The sequence below is a fragment of the Microcaecilia unicolor genome, chromosome 1 (assembly GCF_901765095.1).
Source record: "Microcaecilia unicolor chromosome 1, aMicUni1.1, whole genome shotgun sequence".
NCBI classification, from domain to species: Eukaryota; Metazoa; Chordata; class Amphibia; order Gymnophiona; family Siphonopidae; genus Microcaecilia; species Microcaecilia unicolor.
In genome coordinates this window covers 575425332-575449000 of record NC_044031.1, presented here as the reverse complement: position 1 = coordinate 575449000, position 23669 = coordinate 575425332, and the positions used below count along the sequence as shown (strand labels likewise).

The window sequence follows — 23669 nt, the reverse complement described above, 5'->3', positions numbered from 1 at the left end:
AAAGGAGAAACAGGGGTGATATGATACAGACGTTCAAATATTTGAAAGGTATTAATCCACAAGCGAACCTTTTCCGGAGAGGGGAAGGTGGTAGAACTAGAGGACATGAAATGAGATTCAAGGGGGGCAGACTCAAGAAAAATGTCAGGAAGTATTTTTTCACGGAGAGAGTGGTGGATACTTGGAATGCCCTCCCATGGGAGGTGGTGGAGATGAAAACGGTAACGGAATTCAAACATGCATGGGATAAACATAAAGGAATCCTGTTCAGAAGGAACAGATCCTCAGAAGCTTAGCCGAGATTGGGTGGCAGAGCCGGTAGGGGGAGGCAGGGCTGGTGTTTGGGAGGCGGGGCTAGTGCTGGGCAGACTTCTATGGTCTGTGCCCTGAAAATGGGAAATACAAATCAAGGTAAGGTATACACAAAAAGTAGCACATATGAGTTTATCTTGTTGGGCAGACTGGATGGACCGTGCAGGTCTTTTTCTGCCGTCATCTAGTATGTTACTATGTTATTATATCTAATGCCATTATATCAGATACTAACCTTTTATGTTCCTTATCAGATACAGCGTCTACTAGCACTTTGTGTGATTTAATCCTTGCTGTGAAGGCAAAGCTGCATCCAACTTCTATAAAATATTTTGAGACAAATCCTTTGATGAACCAATACTTGCTAATAATAATTGGTGTTCTCAACTTGAAGACTCTTCTCTTAAGCCTAATTAGCCTCTTTTTTGGTCAAAAGTTAACAGACCTTTCTTATCTGCTAGCATGATGCAATCTCTTTGTTTTTTCATGAATAATGCTTACTGGACTCCTATGAAAATGTGGAGCCAACCTTAAACAAGACGATCTTTGCTGGCACTGCCGGGTATCTCCTGGCTCATTGAGACATATGATATTTGATTGCCCACTAATCTGTACCTTTTGATCTCAAATTTGGCAATTAAACTTATTACTCAATGTACAGCTAATTTAACATTTGGAGCCCTGTTTACTAAGCTGCACTGTAGGGGCGCAAACTTTTTAGTGGGCTGCTAACGATAGACACCCACAGGAATATAATGGTTGTTTCTATCGTTAGCGTGCGCTAATTTTTAGGGCGTGCTAAAATGTTTGAGCGCCTCTAGCGCAGCTTAGTAAACAGGGCCCTTGATGTTGTGATACTCAGATCCTAACATCCTTGTTCTGATTCTACTACCTGCAAACCTAAGTTGATTGATATTCTTATAGCAACTGGTATTCAATATATACTTAAGAATTGGAAAGATGTTAGTTTCTTAAATCATACTTTCTGATGGAATTCAGTTTGCCTATAAAAACCTTCTTCTACAACAGCTGTTCATCAGCTCTGGTCCTCAACTGACTGTTATTTACAATCAATCTATTATTGATAAGCACTTGTCTATTAAGCTTATCTGTATCATGTTTATTTTATATCTAAACCCATCTCCTCTATTGTACTGTAACTGAAAGTATATTATGTCTGAACAAACAATCGGGGTGAGGCACCAACGACATTCAGATCAAGGTATATATGATCTCTCTGTGATATCCACCGTCAGTAAAGAGCGGGAATTTGCCCGGTGATCCTGAAGCAGAATTTGTGATCACGGACAGAAATGTTTAAAGAGAACACAGAGATTTACTTCTAAAGCTAAGTTTGTTTAACTTAATTAGTTAGCTTTATGATAATAGAATCACGATGAGGAAGTCCAACCCCGAGTGACTTGCATTTCACGTCACGGGGTTTCTCGAGGCCTTTTCCTCAAAAATCTCTGAAATACTTGCTCATAAAGTGATAATCTTGAGGAGGTCCCATATAACATATATACCTTGATCAGTATATTATCCACCTTATAATTGAAAGAGAAAAACGCCTAGATTTCGACCCAAATCGGGACCTTTATCTCACAAAAACGAATAAATCGGTATAATGGAAAGCCGATTTTGGACGTTTTCAACTGCACTCCATCGCGGAAGCGTACAAAGTTGACGGGGGCGTGTCGGAGGCGTGGGGGAAGGTGGAACTGGGGCGTGGTTATCGGCCGAGGAGAGATGGGCGCCTTTCGCCGATAATGGAAAAAAAGTATGCGTTTGTAGCTAGAATTTAGGGCACTTTTCCTGGACCCTGTTTTTTCACAAATAAGGCCCCAAAAAGTGCCCTAAATGACCAGATTACCACCAGAGGGAATCGGGGATGACCTCCCCTGACTCCCCCAGTGGTCACTAACCTCCTCCCACCACAAAAAATGATGTTTCACAACTTTTTATTTTCACCCTCAAATGTCATACCCACCTCCCTGGCAGCAGTATGCAGGTCCCTGGAGCAGTTGTTAGGGGGTGCAGTGGACTTCAGGCAGGTGGACCCAGGCCCATCCCCCCTACCTGTTACAATTGTGCTGCTTAATGCTTAGTCGTCCAACCCCCCCAAACCCACTGTACCCACATGTAGGTGCCCCCCTTCACCCCTTAGGGCTATAGTAATGGTGTAGACTTGTGGGCAGTGGGTTTTGAGGGGGATTTGGGGGGCTCAACACACAAGGGAAGGGTGCTATGCACCTGGGAGCTCTTTTACCTTTTTTTTTTGTTTTTGTAAAAGTGCCCCCTAGGGTGCCCGGTTGGTGTCCTGGCATGTGAGGGGGACCAGTGCACTACGAATCCTGGCCCCTCCCATGAACAAATGCCTTGGAGTTATTCGTTTTTGAGCTGGGCGCTTTCATTTTCCATTATCACTGAAAAACAAAAACACCCAGCTCACAAATTGTCGAATAAAACATGGACGTCTATTTTTTTCGAAAATACGGGTCGGTCCGCCCCTTCACGGACCCGTTCTCGGAGATAAACACCCATGGAGATAGACGTTTTCGTTCAATTATGCCCCTCTACGTTTAACATTTTTCTATTTCATTATGTTTTTCTTTTCTTTGATTAATTTACTTCTGTATAATGGGTAACAGCTTAATAATGTCCATATATTATTTCTACCTCCCTTCCTAATTTTCCCTCTCTATTGTTTTTTTATTGTTTCATTTAACATTTTCAAAAAAACTATTGAATTCACACAAAAAAAGAGCTAATCAGGAATCTAGCATCTGGAATTCTCCCTTGTGGAGTGCCACAAAATCTCCTCTTTCTCCAATTCTTTTTAATGCTTACGCTTGATAGTGTGTTCTCACTAGTTAATACTAAATTATTTTCTTATGTAGATGGTATCTCCTATTAACTATCCCTAATGATCTGGGAAGAATAACTCTGCTAGTGCAAGACTGTTTCACTAGGATAGAACAATGAGCTCTTAAATATAAACTTAAGCTAAACATAAGTACATAAGTAATGCCATACTGGGAAAAGACCAAGGGTCCGTCGAGCCCAGCATCCTGTCCACGACAGCGGCCAATCCAGGCCAAGGGCACCTGGCAAGCTTCCCAAACGTACAAACATTCTATACATGTTATTCCTGGAATTTTGGATTTTTCCAAGTCCGTTTAGTAGCGGTTTATGGACTTGTCCTTTAGGAATCCGTCCAACCCCTTTTTAAACTCTGCTAAGCTAACCGCCTAACTAACCTTATGTGGATATTAGATCATGCTTTAAAAGTTTTAGGTGTTATTTTGGATTCAAATCTAGTCAAGTCTGAATAGATCAATACTTTCAAAATCATCTGTCAAGTTCGTAAATACTTTCTGTTTGAAAGTTTGTAAATACTTTCAGTTTGAGCAATTGAAGACTTTTAGTGCAGTCATTATGACACAGTTGGACTGTTGTAACATTCTGTATATTGATTGTTCGACTAAACAAAAGCAAACACTGCAGAATATAGTCGCATGCCGAGCAAATAAATATGTTAGGGTATCCCTGCTCTTGATCCAACTGCACTGACTGCCTGAAGAGGCTTGCTCTAAGCCGTGTGCTTTTGTCTTTAGAATTCTTCATAGTTTAGTTCCTATATATAAATATGTTAAATTTGATAGTGGTTTCCTTTTTGGAGAAATTCAGTCATACATCTATAATGCTTCATTTTCTGTCCTTGAAGGGGAGTTAACCTTTTTCTTTCATCTTCTATGCCTTATCATATTCCAACAAGTTGGAATGTTCTTCCAGTGGAACTGAGATGAGAAAATAGCTATTAGCTTAGAAAGAAGTTGAAGACATCTCTTTCAGAAATTTTCTTTCTTTAGTTTTTCATTTTTATTATGGACGTTATGCTTTCTTTGTCACATCCTAATGTATGGCACTGGTTTTCTTATTTGCATTTCACAGTGATATTTGGGTAACTGTGGTTTATAAGAGCTAGTGCTATATTATATTGTATCTTTCTGCACTCTTGTCACACAGCCCTACTCACACTTCTCACCCAGTCACCTACTTCCCATTTTCCTCCCAATCCCTGCTCAATTTTAGTTCCCATTACCCTCCCACCTAATCTCTAAGTACCCCTCTTCCACTCTACCCCATCCACTATCCTCACTCATGTCCTACTAGCCCTGAGTCTCCACTTATACTCCCAATACCCTGCCAATCTTAATCTTGTGATCTCCCACTTAAGACTGAATCCTTGCTATCCCACATGTTCCCAGGCTACCTTTCTGCCTTCTCTCCTTGCCCAGCAGCAGCCTGTCTACTTCCTTCTCAAATATTTACTTACCCTGCTTTTCCTCCTCCTTATTCTAGCACGCATCCCCTTGCCCCTCCCTTTCCGCCTTCCCCTACATATGGCTTTGCTTCTTCCTCACAATATCTATCCTTCTCTCCCTTTGATTCTCTCAGCATCTACTCCTTTGCCCCATAGCATGTTCTAGCCCCAGGCCTCTTGACCCAGCCCCCTGCAGCCTAATTGCCCATCCAGTCCAGCTCTCCCCCAAGATACATTAGCCCCTTCCAGTTCAGCTCCTCCATCACAGCATCAGCCCCCTTCCAGTTTCAGATCTCCCCCTCAAATCAGCCCCCGTCCAATTCTGGTTTCAGTTCCCCCTAGCCCAGAATCAGCCCTCTTCCAGTCCCAACTCCCCCAGCATCAGACCCTTTAGTTTTAGTTCTTTCCCCAGAACAATCTTTTACACTGCAGTGGGAGCTTGTTGCTTTACTCTGGACACTGATATGGTACTGCTTCCTGCATCGCGGCATTTTTAAAAGGCAAAACCATGCACTTCCTGTCTTACAGAAGCAGCAAGCAGAGCAGCGGGAGCAAAGGAACATACTCATGCCACTGTGAAGGGGTGAACTGGTGAGATAGGCTTTCAGCGCAAGGGTGCCTCACTAGCTTCCCTTAAACTAGTCCTGCAAATGCTTGCAAGGTTATCAAGGTGTGCAGGAGAGTTTTACGCTATTTTCGCCAAAATGATGCAAGGTCTATTCAAAATCATTAAAAAACAGCACACCACATTGCAGAGGAAATTTTACTCTCGCCATTGTTTCCATCTAATTTCTATTATAACTATTGTCTTTAAGATACGCTATGATATTCTTCTGATGCTCCTATACTGATGTGTACAACCTATATAGCACCTGACCCTTTTAAGGTATTTAGAAATATATAAAGTCTGAGAAGCATGTGGGGGAATAGCCTAGTGGTTAGAGCAGCAAGCCATTATCCAGAGTTCAAATCCTGTTTTTCCCACTGTTGTTCTTCTATAGACATATGTGGCATTTTATTTTATATTTACATTTAAGGAGATATTTTAGATAATTATAGTTTATCATTCAGATGTAAAATGTAAAATGTAGTACTTCGCCACGCCTCATACTCGTATTCTTATTGCCCTCACCAACATTACCCTCAACATGCAAACCACAAGTGACCTACTTTTCATACAGTCTCTGTCCTCTCATGAAAACCTTCACTTCGTTGACCATGGGGAAGGTGCCATCATCTTTCCTGAAGCGGTAGAAGAGTTTGGCATCCTTGAACTCTTTGTGTTCATCGCATACTGAAATATAAATAAAGTGAACATAGGAATCAACACATAGTCCAAAAACGTATCTCACAAAACTGAGTAATGGCCTACAGCTATCAGTTTAAGATGACTGCAAACAAATACCCTCTTGGGATACATGACCTTGGGGCGATCATACGATTCATATGTGTAATCGTACTGTGAGTTTCTCCTAGCTACTCTAAGACCAGGAGAATGTTCATGTTTTATGCATGATGGTTGCTTCCAGTTTGGGGGATAGGAGAGACCAAATGTTATCATATCACACACACAGTTCACATCTTTTTTCAAACTTGTGGCTCAAGGCAAGTTACATTCAAGTATGGTCGGTCAGGGCTTCCCAAACCGTGGGTTGTGACCCTAAATGGGGTCATACACACCATGTTTGAAGTCATGACCTGCCTTGGAAGTACACAGACACACTAGAGCCAATATTCAGACCACGGGAGGGAGCCTGTCTAACTCCCGCGGTCGGCGGTCAACCTAGATATTCAATGCCAGGTCATTTCTGGTGACCGGCATTGAATATCCAGTTTATTTTTAGATGGTTTAAAGTTAACCGGCTAAGTCAATATTCAAAGATAGACGGTTATCTTTAAACTGGCTAAAGATATACCAACTATTTAAGCAGTCCAATGTGTCCACTTACAATTGCTGGACATGAACTGCCGTGCACTTTACAGAATTACTCACACAATGCCTCCAAACCAGCATGTTAAAAAATTTGCCGAAATAAACTTTATAGAGAAATAACTTATTTTTCAAATTAAATTCGGTAATATGTCTTCACTCTATCCATCTGACATGATGTTGTGTTTTGATTACTATCTGCCTCAGCCTTCCTTTTATTGCAGGAGGAAAAAGCTTGAATGTAGACTAAAAAGAACATTTACACTGTTGATCCTGTGGCAGATAATAATGGAAATAAGAGAAGAATTAACCCTTTGGTGGACACTAGGAAAACAATTGTGTTGGGATTCCCATCATAATATAAATACGTTATACAACACCCCTGCATGGCTCTGAGTACAGAGGAAAACTAGCAGAGGAGGAAGAAACAAGTAAGAAGCACTTACCAACCAGAGGATAATGCACAAGTTGTGGGGGGAAAGACGGACCTCTGCAGACAAATAGTGTCTTATCACATCCCCACCCCACTCATGCTTCTTCCTACCAGAGGATGACTTTCCAGGTAAAAATCTGCCTGAATTACAAATCTGGAAGGCTCCTCCTAAACAACTGCACCACAGGTATGTGCCTAGTTTGCCTAAGCCTTCATGCTCGGTTATGGGACAGAAAACAGAGGGTAGGGTTAAATGGCCATTTTTATCAATGGAGGAGGGTGAATAGTGGAGTGCCACAGGGATTGGTAGCGTAACTATAAATGATATGGAAATTGGAGTGACAAGTGAGTTTGCTGTAGCCTCCTGTTGGAAGCTTTTGTTTGGTTGGTAGAGTTTAGCTTTGAGGTCTTATTTTGATATACAGTCTACTTATCATTTCTATAGCGCTACTAGACGTACGCAGCGCTGTACACTTGAACATGAAGAGACAGTCCCTGCTTGACAATCAAATTAGGACAGACAAACATGATAAGTAGTAGTAGTAGTAGATATACAGCTTTTTTTAATTCCTGGTCAATGCCCATTGTAATTAACAAGGACTTACTCCGCCTATTGTCACTCCGCGTCACAAATCGGTTAATGTCTACAATTTTTGCCGCATGGTGATTCAAAATCTACTGCTTAATGTCACAGAGTGAGTCTCCATGCAACTAAATAGCCAATCACTGTGCTCTTCTTTAACATGTGACAGATTCTAGTTCAGCTGCAGCTCCATGCAGTCTCCGATGAGCAGTAATTTACACATGCACATTAAAATGGCGGCTAAGCATGTGGACTAGCCTGTACATGGTTGTTGAAGAGGCACTGTTAAAGTGGGCCAACGCTTACAAAGATTTCTGAACAACTGGCTAAAGAGATGGGGTTACCTGAATGGAAATGTTCCATCGGATTCTTTCAACACTTCAAAAAAACACTATAATGTGTTCAAGGTTGCTGCTGACAAGTGTGCTAGTGTTGAACAGGAAGCGGTGAGCAGTTCGCTTTCCCATTTGCCAAAAATAATGGAGGGCTACAAACCAGATGGTATATTCAACATGGATGAAACTGGTGTCTTTTACAAACTGAATGGAAATGTTCAAACGGATTCCTTGAACACTTTAAAAAGTGCCATAACATCATGTTCAAGATTGCCGCTGGCGAGTTAAAAAGGAAGCTGTGAGCGGTTGGCTATCCCATTTGCCAAAAATAATGGAGGGCTACAGATCAGATGAGGTGTTCAACATGGATGAAACTGGCGTCTTTTACAAGCTGTTACCAGACCAAATGCTGTGCTTCAAAAAAGAGAACAGCCGTGGTGGAAAAAGACCTAGAGACCGCCTCAGAGTCACAATTTGCTGCAACATGTCTGGCACTGACAAGTGCCCACTGTTGGTAATCGATAAATCACAAAATCTGTGCCGTTTCAAGAATGTTAAAAGCCTTCTGGTGACCTACAAGGCAAACAAATGTGCATGGATAATGGGAGAATTGTTTGAAGATTGAGTGGTTTCATTTGACAAAAAAATTAAACAAAGGAAGAGGAAGGTTCTGTTATTTGTGGACAATTGCCCAGCGCATACCGACATCATAACCTGACTGTAATAAAGCTAGTCTTTCTATCACCAAACACAACCAGTGTGATTCAGCTTTGTGACCAGGGTATCGTCTACGCATTCAAGCAACAATACGGAAAGCGAACTGGGCGGTACATTCTGCATGCAATGGAACAGAAGCAATCAAACAACATTGATGTCAAAATTGCCATTGACTTCATGCACGCTGCATGGAATTCAGTTAGCCAGGCGATGATCATCAACTGTTTCGCAAAGCACAGTTTAATTCATCACATGCACATGGTGACCAATCAACACTGATCTGCCTTTACTCATGATGAGTGATGAGGACTGGTCTGCAATTTCAGATGGTTCAGTGACCTTCGAACAATTTCTAACAGCTGATGATGAACTGATTTCAACTGAAACACAGTCCGTTGAAGAAACCGCTGCAAGTTGCTGTAAAAACAATGACACAGCTGTGCTCTGGAGGATGCAGAATGTGTTGAAGATGAAATGAACGAAACAATCTTTAAAGAAATGGCCATTGTTACACTTGCCCAGTCTGTGCCTTCTTTCGAAACGGCATGTGCTTTTATTGGTAGTTTGATAAAGGCACAATTTTTTTTCTGCTGCAGATCAGCATACTTGATTTGAAAGTAACTGCCCTTTCGTGCACTGTGTACTATAAGGAGGGGCATTTTTGAAAGGGACGTCCAAGTTGCGATTTGGACGTCCTTGCAAAACGACAAAATCCAGGGGTGGGGAAACCCGTATTTTCTAAAAAAGATGGACGTCCATCTTTTGTTTTGAAAATACCGTCAGAGACGTCCAAATCCTTAAATTTGGAAGTCCCTAGATTTGGACGTTTCTGACTTTCGGCGATTTTCGAAACCAAAGATGTCCATGTCAAAAACGTCCTAATGCAAGCAATTTGGGCGTGGGAGGAGCCAGCATTTGTAGTGCACTCGTCCCCCTGACATGCCAGGACACCAAAAGGGCACCCTAGGGGGCACTGCAGTGGACTTCATAAAATGCTCCCAGGAACATAGCTCCCTTACCTTGTGTGCTGAGCCCCCCAAAACCCACTACCCACAACTGTACACCACTACCATAGCCCTTATGGGTGAAGGGGAGCACCTATATATGGGTACAGTGGGTTTCTGGTGGGTTTTGGAGGGCTCACTGTTTCCTCCACAAATGTATTAGGTAGGGGGGTATAGACCTGGGTCCGCCTGTCTGAAGTGCACTGCAGTACCCACTAAAACTGCTCCTGGGACCTGCATGCGCTGTCATGGTCCTGAGTATGACATCTGAGGCTGGCACGACATATTTTTAAAGATTTTTTTGAAGGTGGGAGGGGGTTAGTGACCACTGGGGGAGTAACGGGAGATCATCCCCGATTCTCTCCGGTGGTCATCTGGTCATTTTGGGCACCTTTTTGTGCCTTATTCATAATAAAAACACGTCCGGGTGAAAATGTCCAAGTGTTCGTCAGGGACGTCCTTGTTTTTTTGATTATGGGTCAAGGATGTCCAAGTGTTAGGCACGCCCCAAGTCCCGCCTTCGCTATGCCTCTGACATGCCCCCTTGAACTCTGGCCATCCTTGCGACAGAGTGCGGTTGGAGATGGCCTAAATTGGGTTTTGGTTATACTGATTTGGACGTCCTTGGGAGAAGGACATCCATCTTCCGATTTATGTCGAAAGATGGACGTCCTTTCGAAAATGAGCCCAATAGTGTGCCAACTCCATTGAATAAAAGCTGAAATATGAAAATAAACCTCTGGGTCTGTCTTCTCTGCTTTTAGTGCACTGTAAATGTCTACTCCTGTTAACGTCAACTCTGCTTAATGTCACATGATTTGAATTGTCCTTGAATGTAGTATTAAGTGGGTTTGACTGTATAAGAATTTTTCCCACAGGCAAACCATAGAAACAGAACAAGGCTTTGCTAGCCTTTATTCTTCAGTGAATATTATCTCCTGTAGTTCTATAAGTTTTGGTATTTTTAAACCCCCCTACCCTTCCATGAATATAATAAAGGAGATGTTGAGACTAGAACACTGGTATTCACATGTTTGTGGGGGCATAAAAATGTATTTATTTTGTGGGGAAAACCCTCAAACATTTTTGCCTATGGCCCACCGAAGTGTTGATCCTACCCTTCCCATACCACATAAAATACATGCTATGGAGTCCCAGCCTGTACTTCTGTGTGCGTATTCCCACTGGGAACTGTATAAGCACCTATTTTCTGTATATTACATACCATTTTATGTGCAAAACAAGGCTTAGGAAATTATTCCCAAAATCATTATGCAGATAACTGTACGAATTGTTAACTTTAACATAATGTGACAACCTTGCTTCACCTGTATATTACAGGCTGGAGCCAGGTGGAAGTGGCAAGACACTGTATGCTAGTCACCAGCCAAATGTCACAGCAAATTGATGCTTTTCTTCTTTGAAACCTAAGCAATATTGAACACTCGGGACTCCTTTCTACTGTAACAATGTGCAGAGGGTTATTCTGTGTGTACATGTGTTCTGCCTGAAGCAAAAGAGTCTGTAAGTTAATTGTGCTCAATAAACCAAGTAAATGGTGAAAGTGCAGTTATTATCTGTGCACTAACTTGCCTTGTCACATGAAAATCAAAAGACATTGTGATGACATATGCAGTCTACAATTTATTTATTCACTTTACTGCCACCAAAAACATTAGTCCATAAAACATCCTGCACAAAAATTAAATAAGGTTTAAGAAAAATGGAGGGCCTGAATTCAGCTAGCAGCAGTCATCATTTTGCTGACTGCCACCAGCGTCATCTCCAGAAATTCAATGCCAGGCCATATCCAGGCTCAGGCATTGAATTTCCAGGTGTACAGCTCCAACAAAAACATAGCTGGTTAAATGTGATATTCAGCACTTAACCGTCTATGGTGAACTGCATAAAAATATGACTGACTTTTATGCGGTCACATTTAAGTGGTTACCTTAGCTGGTTAAATGTTACACATCAGCACTTAATTTTCAACCTTTTAAGTCTCACGGTACACTTACATGGTGCTAAAATTGTCAAGGCACACCTCCATAAATGGTCCTGCATTTTACCTTCTAACCCCCCCCCCCCCCCCCAATACCTGCACAGCACACATGGTCCAGCATTTAACCTTCTCCTCCCAACAAATAGTCCAGCATTTACCTTCTCCCCCCCCATCCTCACAAACAGTCCAATATCACTCCCTCTTGTTCCCTCTCCAGCTAGCGACCAGGCATCTTCCCTTGTCTCTGTCCCCCTCGCCGCCCTCCCCCCTACCCGTCTACCTTTTAAAAGTTTTCTTGTCTCCAGCGGTCAGCAGCAGCGATACATACAGGCTGCTCATACCAACCCCCGAGCCTTATTTCTGATGTAACTTCCTATTTATGTAGAAGCAGGAAACTACATCAGAGAGAAGGCTCCAAGGTTGGTGCAAACAGGCTATATGAATCTTTGGTCTGTCCCAATGTGGAATAAACTCCCTGAGCCCATACGCCAAGCCCTCTCCCTGCCCATCTTCAAATCCTTACTCAAAGCCCACCTCTTCAATGTCGCCTTCGGCACATAAACATTATACCTCTATTCAGGAAATCTAGACTGCCCCAACTTGACATTTAGTCCATTAGATTATAAGCTCCTTTGAGCAGGGAATGTCCTTCTTTGTTAAATTGTACAGCGCTGTGTAACCCTAGTAGCGCTTTAGAAATGTTAAGTAGTAGTAGTACTTATAATATTGACCCTGTAATTTCTAGATGGTCTCATCTTCTATTGCAAAAGGCAACTAAAACCTAATGCCAGTGGTGTACCAAGGGTGGGGTGGTGGGGGCGGTCTGTGGTTCTGCTGGTCCCCTGATCCCTCTGACGTTACTTCCTGTTCTGGGGCAGGGAACCAGTAGAGCCGACAGCCTCATGACTGCTCCCTGTACCCCCAGGAGGTGATGTGCCGGGAGGGTGGAGGTGATGCGCGGGGGGGGGGGGGGGGGGGAGGTGATGCGGGTGGCAGATGACATAGGAACACCCTGCCTAAAGCACTAATGATAACAAGGTGCTGTAATCAAAATCCCTAATATGTTTAAAGAAGCACACTAAAAAATCCGAAGTTTACTGTTTTAAGAAGATGCCCATAATCCAAAAACTAGTCCAATATCCAAAATATGTTTTGACCTATTGTAAATAATCTCCTTCAGAGATGGCAATTTGAATCTCTCTTCCGCATCAACATTTAACTCACAACAGCCACTCCAAATGCTTAACAGTATTGGCAACAGTGACAAATATTCAACTGGATGTACAAGTTTTTTTTCATTCATAATTATCAACATATGTTTATTAAATTTAATATACCACCCTTTGTGAATACAGCAAGGTGGTGTATAATCAAGTAATACTTAGAAAGGAAAGGAAATACAAAATGAGACAGGAGAGAGATGAAGACCATCAAGGGAAAAGAGGCTCCAGAGGTGTGAATAAGTGACTATAGATCAAAGGTTTCTTGAAACAGGTGGGTCTTCAGGCCAGTTTTAAATCTGGGACATGATAATTCTAGACACTGGGATTCTGGAAGTGAGTTCCAAAGGGAGGGTGCCAAGTAATAAAATTCAGAAAAGCAGGTAGTTTCTAAGTGAACAAATGAAGGACTAGGCAAACAGAGACTACGGTCGTCCAAGGAGTGAGTGTAGAGTATGACATATGAGGAAAGGTAGGAAGGGGTACTGGTGTGCAGAGTCCTATGCGCAAGAATAAGCACCTTAAATTTTATCCAATGGGAAACCGGTAGCCAATGGTATTGTTTCAAGAAAGGAGATACGTTATCAAAGTGACTAGCACCACAGAGGGTAGATACTAAAGGCTCAGTTTTGTACTGATTGAAGTCTACGCTGGGGAGACTGAGAAAGGCCAGCATAGACAATGTTACAGTAGTTGAGTTTTGAAATTGCCAATGCCAGTAATACTGTACTTTGGGGCGAGTGATCAAGAAACCAAAAGATGGCGCAGAATTGTCTTAACAAGAAGAAACAGGATTTGATTAGAGCATTGACCTGTGGTTTAAAAGATAGTTTACTGTCAATAATGATGCCAAGATATTTAAAACTGGTAAGCTTTAAACTGTGAGCATGCACAGAGAGATGGTACTAACACCGGAGCAGGGAGACTGCCAGTGATCCAGCAACCAAGTCTTTTTGCATTACAGGTTTAAGGGACTCACTCATGTCCCCTTCCTACTGAATTCAGAATGTTCGCAGACCTTAAGGGAGCAGTGTGCATGTTTCTGACTGTGACTAGTGTGATTGACGGCAAGCCATGGAGTCCTCATAGAATATTGACTGAGGGCAGTGCAATATCAAAAGGCAAGCTTTATTACTGTACAAAAAGGGAAATAAACAGGCCTGTTTCCTCACAGGCTTTTCACTCTCAGTAAAGCTTCTCAAATACTACTACTACTACTACTATTTAACATTTCTAGAGCGCTACAAAGTGTACGCAGCGCTGTACAAACACAGAAGAAAGACAGTCCCTGCTCAAAGAGCTTACAATCTAATAGACAAAAAGTAAAGCATTTAAATTTAAAATATTTAAGCAGTCAAGCACAAGAGAACAGTCACAGAAGGACAGAAGATGTTGAAGGGTGGTCAGTGTGATTAGGTGTAACTCTGGTTGGAGTAGTGGGAGAAGGTGATAGAAGAATAGAAATGGGTGAGGTAAAGTAATGAGTGGGTTGATAGGGAGGTTATATAAGACATGTCACTCTAGGGGTGGGTGGGTAGAGGGGTAGGGTGGGTGGAAGCAGGAGAAGGTATTCCCTGCAGCCTATCTGTGAGATGGAAAATGCTCTCTGAAGCTGCTGCTATAAGTTGTTAGTTTTCTCTCCCTGAAAGAGATCCAAGCCACACCCACGAAGTTCAAACTGTCAGTGGGGAGGGTGAGGGGAGGAAATGGCAGTGCTTGATGAAAAAGAGAGCTCAGTTTGATAGGAGATATACTATAGGATGTCATTCTGAGGCCAGGCTAAGTCTAAAGCAGGAGAAGGTATTCTCTGCAGCCTATCTGTGAGATGGAAAATGCTCTCTGAAGCTGCTGCTATAAGTTGTTAGTTTTCTCTCCCTGAAAGAGATCCAAGCCACACCCACGAAGTTCAAACTGTCAGTGGGGAGGGTGAGGGGAGGAAATGGCAGTGCTTGATGAAAAAGAGAGCTCAGTTTGATAGGAGATATACTATAGGATGTCATTCTGAGGCCAGGCTAAGTCTAAAGCAGGAGAAGGTATTCTCTGCAGCCTATCTGTGAGATGGAAAATGCTCTCTGAAGCTGCTGCTATAAGTTGTTAGTTTTCTCTCCCTGAAAGAGATCCAAGCCACACCCACGAAGTTCAAACTGTCAGTGGGGAGGGTGAGGGGAGGAAATGGCAGTGCTTGATGAAAAAGAGAGCTCAGTTTGATAGGAGATATACTATAGGATGTCATTCTGAGGCCAGGCTAAGTCTAAAGCAGGAGAAGGTATTCTCTGCAGCCTATCTGTGAGATGGAAAATGCTCTCTGAAGCTGCTGCCAGGGTTGCCAGGTGGAAAATTTTTTTCTAGCCCAATCCAGCACAAAAACCAGCCCAAAACCCGCCCAAACACAAACCCCGCCCCTGACACCCCCACCCCCGCGTCATCACCCCCGCCCCCGCCGTCATCGGCCCCGCCCCCGCCGTCACCGGCCCCGCCTCCCCGTCATCGGCCCCGCCTCCCACGTCATCGGCCCCGCCTCCCCGTCATCGGCCCCGCCTCCCACGTCATCGGCCCCGCCTCCCACGTCATCGGCCCGCCCAAAACGTCACTAACCCCGCCTCCCACGTCATCGGCCCGCCCAAAAAACGTCACTAACCCCGCCCAAAAAACGTCACTAACCCCGCTCCCCCGCGGCCGAAAAAGGCAAAAATCAGCCCAAAAAACCGCCCAGAAACCCAAAAAGCCGCCCAAAAAACCGCAACCCGCCGCGGGCAAAAATTTCCCGCGGCGGGTCGCGGAAAACCGCCCAATTGGGCGGTAAAACCGCCCACCTGGCAACACTGGCTGCTGCTATAAGTTGTTAGTTTTCTCTCCCTGAAAGAGATCCAAGCCACACCCACGAAGTTCAAACTGTCAGTGGGGAGGGTGAGGGGAGGAAATGGCAGTGCTTGATGAAAAAGAGAGCTCAGTTTGATAGGAGATATACTATAGGTTGTCATTCTGAGGCCAGGCTAAGTCTAAAGCAGGAGAAGGTATTCTCTGCAGCCTATCTGTGAGATGGAAAATGCTCTCTGAAGCTGCTGCTATAAGTTGTTAGTTTTCTCTCCCTGAAAGAGATCCAAGCCACACCCACGAAGTTCAAACTGTCAGTGGGGAGGGTGAGGGGAGGAAATGGCAGTGCTTGATGAAAAAGAGAGCTCAGTTTGATAGGAGATATACTATAGGTTGTCATTCTGAGGCCAGGCTAAGTCTAAAGCAGGAGAAGGTATTCTCTGCAGCCTATCTGTGAGATGGAAAATGCTCTCTGAAGCTGCTGCTATAAGTTGTTAGTTTTCTCTCCCTGAAAGAGATCCAAGCCACACCCACGAAGTTCAAACTGTCAGTGGGGAGGGTGAGGGGAGGAAATGGCAGTGCTTGATGAAAAAGAGAGCTCAGTTTGATAGGAGATATACTATAGGATGTCATTCTGAGGCCAGGCTAAGTCTAAAGCAGGAGAAGGTATTCTCTGCAGCCTATCTGTGAGATGGAAAATGCTCTCTGAAGCTGCTGCTATAAGTTGTTAGTTTTCTCTCCCTGAAAGAGATCCAAGCCACACCCACGAAGTTCAAACTGTCAGTGGGGAGGGTGAGGGGAGGAAATGGCAGTGCTTGATGAAAAAGAGAGCTCAGTTTGATAGGAGATATACTATAGGATGTCATTCTGAGGCCAGGCTAAGTCTAAAGCAGGAGAAGGTATTCTCTGCAGCCTATCTGTGAGATGGAAAATGCTCTCTGAAGCTGCTGCTATAAGTTGTTAGTTTTCTCTCCCTGAAAGAGATCCAAGCCACACCCACGAAGTTCAAACTGTCAGTCCCTGTACTCTGTTCCACACTTCACTATATATTGTTTTCCCTCATAAATCAGGGCTCTGGTAGCATGTCCCAGACATAGCTCTCACAAGTTAAAGTCACTTCTCAAAGTCTCTTTATTTTGGTTCCAAATAATTTCTTCTACCTTACTCGAACCTCTTCTTCACACAAACTTAGGGTAACAATGTCCACTGAAGGCCACTCCACTTCCCCAAACCTTCCCCAGGTACTGCAGCCAACAGGATATGCTGGAAGGATCCTTGCACTAAGGACCTTCCCTTCCAGAGACTTCTTGCCTCAGGGTTCACCATGGAGAAGCCTCTTGCTTCAGGACCTCCCTGAACTGTTCTGGCTCAGGGAATTTAACCTCCTTGTGAAGGTGAGGCAGCCATGGGCAAAGAAAGTGTTAACTCTGAGAAATAATTATATATATATAAGAAATGATATTAAAAGCTTGAAGTTTGAATTCTTTTCACTCTGCCAGCAAAGTAGTGAAGGAATGCAGGCTGGAATTAATTAGAGTCTAGTTTGGCCGAGCTAAGGTTAGGAAAGGTCAGTGAGAAATGAAACTCTGTCCCTTGTGAATTGCCAATGCTAGCTGGCACATCTGTAAATTATTAGGCTTACTGAATAGTTTTGTAAGCAGGCACGAGCCAGACATATGACATATTGTAGTTTAAGAATAGGCTGAAATACTATTTAGAAGTGCTTAATATGTAGATAGCTTAGATATAGATATATCTTATAAGATATATCTGATTATGCTTATTTTAGAATATGTTGTATTCTGTGTAAATTAATAATTCTGTGTGGAATGTTTGTTCAACTTTCTGTCTGACGTTCTGAGTAGGGCTACAGTGAAGGGGGGCCAACATGTGTTTTGAATTAACTATGGTCTTAGCTAGTTCTGTGTATGGAGCTGAGAGGTGAAAAAGGTCAGAACTAGTCAGCTCTCTTCTCCTTGATTAATTATAGGTAAAATGCAGGAATGGTCTTGGAAGTAATAACCTGATATGTATGCTATTAATTAAGATTGGCTTTTGACCTCTTTAATGAATGCCAGAGTTTAGTTAGCAGTTAGTACTAGGAATATGAGAAATCAATCATAATAACATGTAAGAGACTGGAGACCAAATGTCTGGCATGAGGGGCCCCAGGTCACAGGTCAGTTTAGGATGTCTGGAACCTATGTAACTGATATTTCAAAAGTAATGATTGGTTGAGGCAAGGTAGCCAATCAATGTCTTAACCAATTGGGAGTAAAGGGGCTGGGCTAGGCTAGGCTAGGAGGAGGGCTTAGGACCCTATTTAAGTGGGAGCAGAAGCAGTTTACGTCAGAAGGAGCTCAGAAGAAAGAGAAGGACAGAAGGAACAGACAGAAGAAGGAGAAGACAGCATAAGAAGAGAAGCAGCTGAGACAAAGACACAGAGAGCTGAGACAAAGACACAGAGAGCTGAGACAAAGACACAGAGAGCTGAGAGAGAGGAGAAGAGAGCTAGAACTGATGTCCTGCTTTGTTTGCTGGCAAATAAAGAAGATTTCTCTCTCATACTGGTGTGTGCTGTCTGACTCCTGAAGTATCACAAATTCCTATCTCAATTCCTGCAACAATTCTTGGTGGCAGCGGTGGGATTCTGAATCCTGCATTAATCCCAGCACCCAACTGACTGGAGAACATACGCCGGGTATGTATTTTGTATTCTGTATTGTAATCCTAGCTAGGAAGTTGTAAACCAGCCCCTCAAGAAGGAGGGAAGGAGAATCTGATCAATTCTCAGCGAAGGCCCTAGTACCTTCTAGTCGCGGGGACTAGAAGCGAAAACGCTTGAGCTTATCTGTATTTGAGAAATCTGAAATTGTTGGGTGGGATTTTCTGTATGGAATGTGTGATGAGTGAATGCTAAATGAGTGCGGACTTCTTATAGCTGCATTTCCAATTAACGCGAGTTCAATTGGTCAGCAACGGAAGGAAGCGATTGTTGTCTGTCTACCTAGTGTCTCGAGAGTGCAGACCCCTTACTGCACTTTCAAAAATTCCCCCCCTTTTTGTGTGTTGTAACTGTAAGCATTATGGGTGGGACATCATCTAGACAAATTGTTACCCCCCTAGATTGTATGCTTAGAAATTTTAAAAAAGGTTTTTTAATTAATGACTATGGACAGACTTTAAGCTCAGGTACTTTAAGAACCTTGTGTGAAGTTGAGTGGCCATCTATGGGAGTGGGGTGGCCCCCTAGTGGCAGCTTAGATATTGAAGTAATCCGGAAGGTATACAGCATAGTTGTAGGAGAACCAGAATATTCTGAACAACTCCCTTATATAGATTCCTGGGACAGCCTTGTGACTGACCCTCCCTCGTGGTTGAAAACTTATATGGGATCCCCAGTAAAATTCATGTTAGGTCGTGTTCAAAGAAAGATTAGAAAATCTAAACTAGAAGAGGGAAAGAGCCCCAGGAAGCTTACCACCCAATCGGTGGCTTCCGCCCCTACCCTGTCCGAGAAACCCATACTCTCTGATGACCCCTCAGACCTTGAGCCACCACCTTATGGCCCATTGTTGGGGTTCCGTGCCACCCCCAGAGATCCACGCCGCCCAGCCCAAGCCTCTCCAGCACAGGCTTCTCCGGATAGTTCTTCCCCTCCTGTGCCAAACCTGCCACACCCTAGGTTGGACTTTTCACCTGGCCTCTACCCTTCTGTGCCAAATCCTCTCCTGTTAACCTCTGTAGACCCACTTTGGGCTCCACTCCCTGACTCCTCAACTCCTGACAGCCCAGCCTCTCCCTCTAGCACCCCTACCCACTCATTAGGGGCCCGGCATCCCTTTCAATGGACTGAATCACCTGTGACCACCTCTCAGTCTATGAGTACCCCTCCCCATCCCTCAGGGGTTCAACACACCTCCACTGAATGGGTTAGACCTGCTGCAATCACCTTTGAGCATGATAGGAGGGTAGCTCCTAGCTCTACCTCAGGTTCCATCCCCACTTCCTCGAGAGTTCTGCCACTTCGTCAGGTAACTACCACTCGACCGGATCCTAATAATCAGGGTCAGGTTATACAGGCACAGGCCTATCAGTATGTACCCTTCACAACCACCGATCTCCTGAATTGGAAGACGCATTACCCCTCTTATACTGAAAAGCCTCAGGCAGTGGTGGACCTAGTGACTAGCATTATGGCCACCCATAACCCAACCTGGACTGATTGTCAACAACTTCTCCTGACCCTCTTCACAACTGAGGAGAGGCGGAAGATTTTGCAAAATGCTGAGGCCATCACGCGAGAGCGTGTTCCCGACGGGACACAGGATCCAGAGGGATGGGTTAGAGCTCGGTTTCCTCGCGCAGCTCCAGCTTGGGATCCAAATGATGGGCAGCACTATGAACTGTTGTCTGGCTATTGCCGGGACTTACTGGAAGGTATGAGGAAAGGCATAAAGAGGCCCATTAATCTGGCAAAGGTCTCTGAAATTCTCCAAGGGGCAACTGAATCCCCTGGGGCCTTTCTAGAGCGACTAATTGAAGCCTACAGAACATACACCCCATTTGACCCTGAAGCCCAAGAAAACCAGAGAATGGTGAATAGTGCATTGGTGGCCCAGAGTATGCCAGATATCCGGAAGAAGTTGCAGCGTCAGGAGGGATTCGCAGGGATGAATACCACCCAGCTAATTGAGATCGCAACCAAGGTTTTCATTAATAGAGATCAGGAGGTGCGCCGAGAGGCTGACCGGAAGATGCAGAAGAAGGCCGACCTTTTAGCGGCAGCCATTACTAATTCCACCCTTAACCGAGGTCGACCTCTAGCTAATGGGAAGCCAAAGTGGGACCCCGGACCACCAGCCAGGCCCCGAGATTCCTTCAATCAATCCCGGCCAAGGGGGGAGAATCCCAGACCAAGATTGGAGAGGGACCAGTGTGCTTATTGTAAGGAAAGAGGGCACTGGAAAGATGAATGCCCCCAGAGGCGCCAGGGACTGAGAAGGGGACCAGGAGATCGAGGAAGCCGAGGCCGAGTTCGAGAGGGAAGATATGAGCCTCCTGAATCTGACATCATCGGGATAGCCGAGATGGCAGAATGGGACGAATAGGACAGACCGGGTTCCTACAAACTGGGCTCCCAGGAACCTATGGTCAAGCTAACTATAGGGAGCCGCTCAATTCCATTCATGATTGATACAGGAGCTGAACATTCTGTTGTGACGGAGCGATTAGCGCCTGTGTCTGGAAAAACTGTCCGAGTGGTGGGAGCCACGGGGGTGCAGAACCGGAGGCCCTTTCTGACAACCCGTAGATGCCAATTAGGCTCACACATAGTCACTCATGAATTCTTGTATATGCCAGACTGTCCAATCCCTTTGTTAGGTCGAGACCTGCTGTCCAAGCTTAGGGCCCAAATTTCTTTTGACTCTGATGGCCAGACTTCAGTCTCCTTTCGGCCCCCGACATCCAGCCCTAAGGGTATATTGAGTTTCTGTTGCCCTCTTGAAGAAGAATGGCGGCTGCATCAGTCACATGGCCAAGTTGACCTACCCCTGGCAGACAGCTTTCAGGTCAGTGGGGTATGGGCAGAAGATAATCCCCCAGGGTTGGCCCGAAATATTCCTCCTGTACATGTAGACTTACTTCCAAGTGCCCGGCCAATCCATCTTCGCCAATATCCAATTCCCAGAAAGGCTCTGGAAGGGATTCAAGCACATTTGAATCGTCTGTTATCCCATGGAATTATTCGTCCTTGCCAGTCTCCATGGAATACGCCACTATTGCCAGTTCAGAAGCCAGGGACTGAGGACTACCGGCCAGTCCAAGACTTACGAGTGGTCAATAAATCCACTATCTCATTACACCCTGTAGTGCCTAATCCATATGTCCTGCTAGGATTGATACCTTCTGGGGCTACCCATTTCACAACACTAGATCTAAAAGATGCCTTCTTTTGTATTCGGGTGGCCCCAGCCAGTCAATTGCTTTTTGCCTTTCAATGGGAAAACCCAGTAACAGGAAGGAAGCTTCAGTATACATGGACTCGCCTGCCACAGGGGTTCAAGAATTCCCCCACCATTTTTGGGACTGCCCTAGGACAAGACCTTAAGACTTTTAAATCTGAGCCTTCCAGGCGAGTTTTACTCCAGTATGTAGATGACCTCCTGATTGCAGCAGTGACCCAGGAAGAGTGTTTTGAGGCTACTAGAGAATTGCTGGAGCTACTCTTGGATGCAGGCTATAAGGTCTCACGCTCAAAGGCCCAACTTTGTCAGTCAGAAGTGAAGTATCTGGGCTTTTGCATTTCCCAGGGAAGTCGGAGACTGGATGCTAGTAGGAAGCAAGCGGTAGCTGCAATTCCCCAACCCAAGTCCAGAAGAGAAGTTAGGGAATTTCTGGGAGCAGCCGGATTTTGCAGAATTTGGATTCCAAATTTTGCATTGATGGCGAAACCCCTTTACCAAGCCACAAAGGGGGGTGAAAAGGAACCATTTGAATGGGGACCTACTGCTCAACAATCCTTCATTGCCATAAAGAAAGCCCTACTCCAAGCCCCTGCGTTAGGCCTTCCTGATGTGGAGAAACCTTTCTCATTGTATGTCCATGAGCGACAGGGGGTTGCTCTGGGTGTGCTGACCCAGATGATGGGATCCTGGCAGAGGCCTGTTGCATACCTGTCTAAACAGCTGGATGGAGTGGCTAAAGGATGGCCAGCCTGCATGAGGGCCATTGCAGCAACAGCCTTACTGGTCCAGGAAGCTGATAAGTTGACCTTGGGGCAAGAACTGGTTGTTAAAGTCCCCCATGCAGTTCTCACCCTCATGGAGTATAAGGGCAACCACTGGTTTACAAATAACCGCATGGTTAAGTACCAAGCTAGCTTGTGTGAGAATCCACGGATACACCTGGAAACAGTGGCTACATTTAATCCTGCCACCCTTTTGCCAGCATCTGAGGGACCACCGGATCATGACTGTATCCAAACCATGGATGAAGTGTACTCTAGTCGGCCAGATCTTAAAGATGTTCCATGGAGGGACCCAGATGTAATTTATTTCACAGATGGAAGCAGTTATGTGGAGAACTCCAAGCGATTGGCAGGCTATGCTGTGGTGACAGAGGACAAGGTGATAGAAGCAAGAGCCCTGCCCCAAGGAACTTCAGCCCAGAAAGCAGAACTTGTGGCCCTCATACGAGCTCTGGAGCTAGCAGCAGGACTGGTGACTAACATTTATACTGATTCCAAGTATGCCTTCACAACTCTACATGCTCATGGAGCTTTGTATAAGGAAAAGGGACTCATAAATGCTGCAGGCCAACCTGTTAAGTATGGACCCGAAATACTTCAGCTGCTAGAGGCTGTGTGGGCCCCTAAGAAGGTAGCTGTCATTCATTGCAGGGGACACCAAAGGGTAGATACTCCAGTGGCCCGAGGGAACCGCCATGCTGATCGGGTGGCCAAGGAAGCTGCTCGAGGACCCCCAGCAACTACTGTGACTCCCCTGTTCCAAATTCGATTGCAAGAATGGACACCTATGTATACCCAAGTGGAAGAGAAATGGGCTCAAGAAGAAGGTGCAGTAAGGAGACCTGATGGCTGGTTACATCTCCCTGATACCAGAGTTCTGGTGCCACGCCACCTAGCTTGGCCTGTAGTGTCTCAAGCTCATGACCTATCACACTTAGGGAAAACAGCACTAGCCCGTCTACTCAGTCGAGTAGTGGTGCTGGAAGGATTGGATAGTCTGGTTGCCACTGCCTCTGCCCGATGTACTCTCTGTGCCCAGAATAATGCTCGTCAGGGACCCCGTATTCCACCAGGAGTTCAGTCTAGAGGTCTAACACCCTTTGAGTCCCTAGTTATAGACTTCACAGAAATGCCCAAGAGCGGTAGGTTCCGATACCTCTTAGTCATGGTCTGTACCTTTTCTGGGTGGGTGGAAGCATATCCTACAGTCACTGAGAAAGCCACAGAAGTAGCTCGAGCCC

The 23669-nt window shown here is 44.7% G+C and overlaps 1 protein-coding gene across 3 annotated transcripts in view; it reads right to left on the bottom strand.

The window, feature by feature from the left end:
- Positions 1 to 23669, bottom strand: part of DEPTOR (DEP domain containing MTOR interacting protein) — a 146978-nt gene that overhangs the window by 95050 nt on the left and 28259 nt on the right. For all 3 annotated transcript variants that reach the window (XM_030218535.1, XM_030218553.1, XM_030218544.1), the window contains exon 4: positions 5810 to 5933. In XM_030218535.1, coding sequence (XP_030074395.1) covers positions 5810 to 5933 — 124 coding nt within the window. The remainder of the gene's footprint in view (positions 1 to 5809; positions 5934 to 23669) is intronic.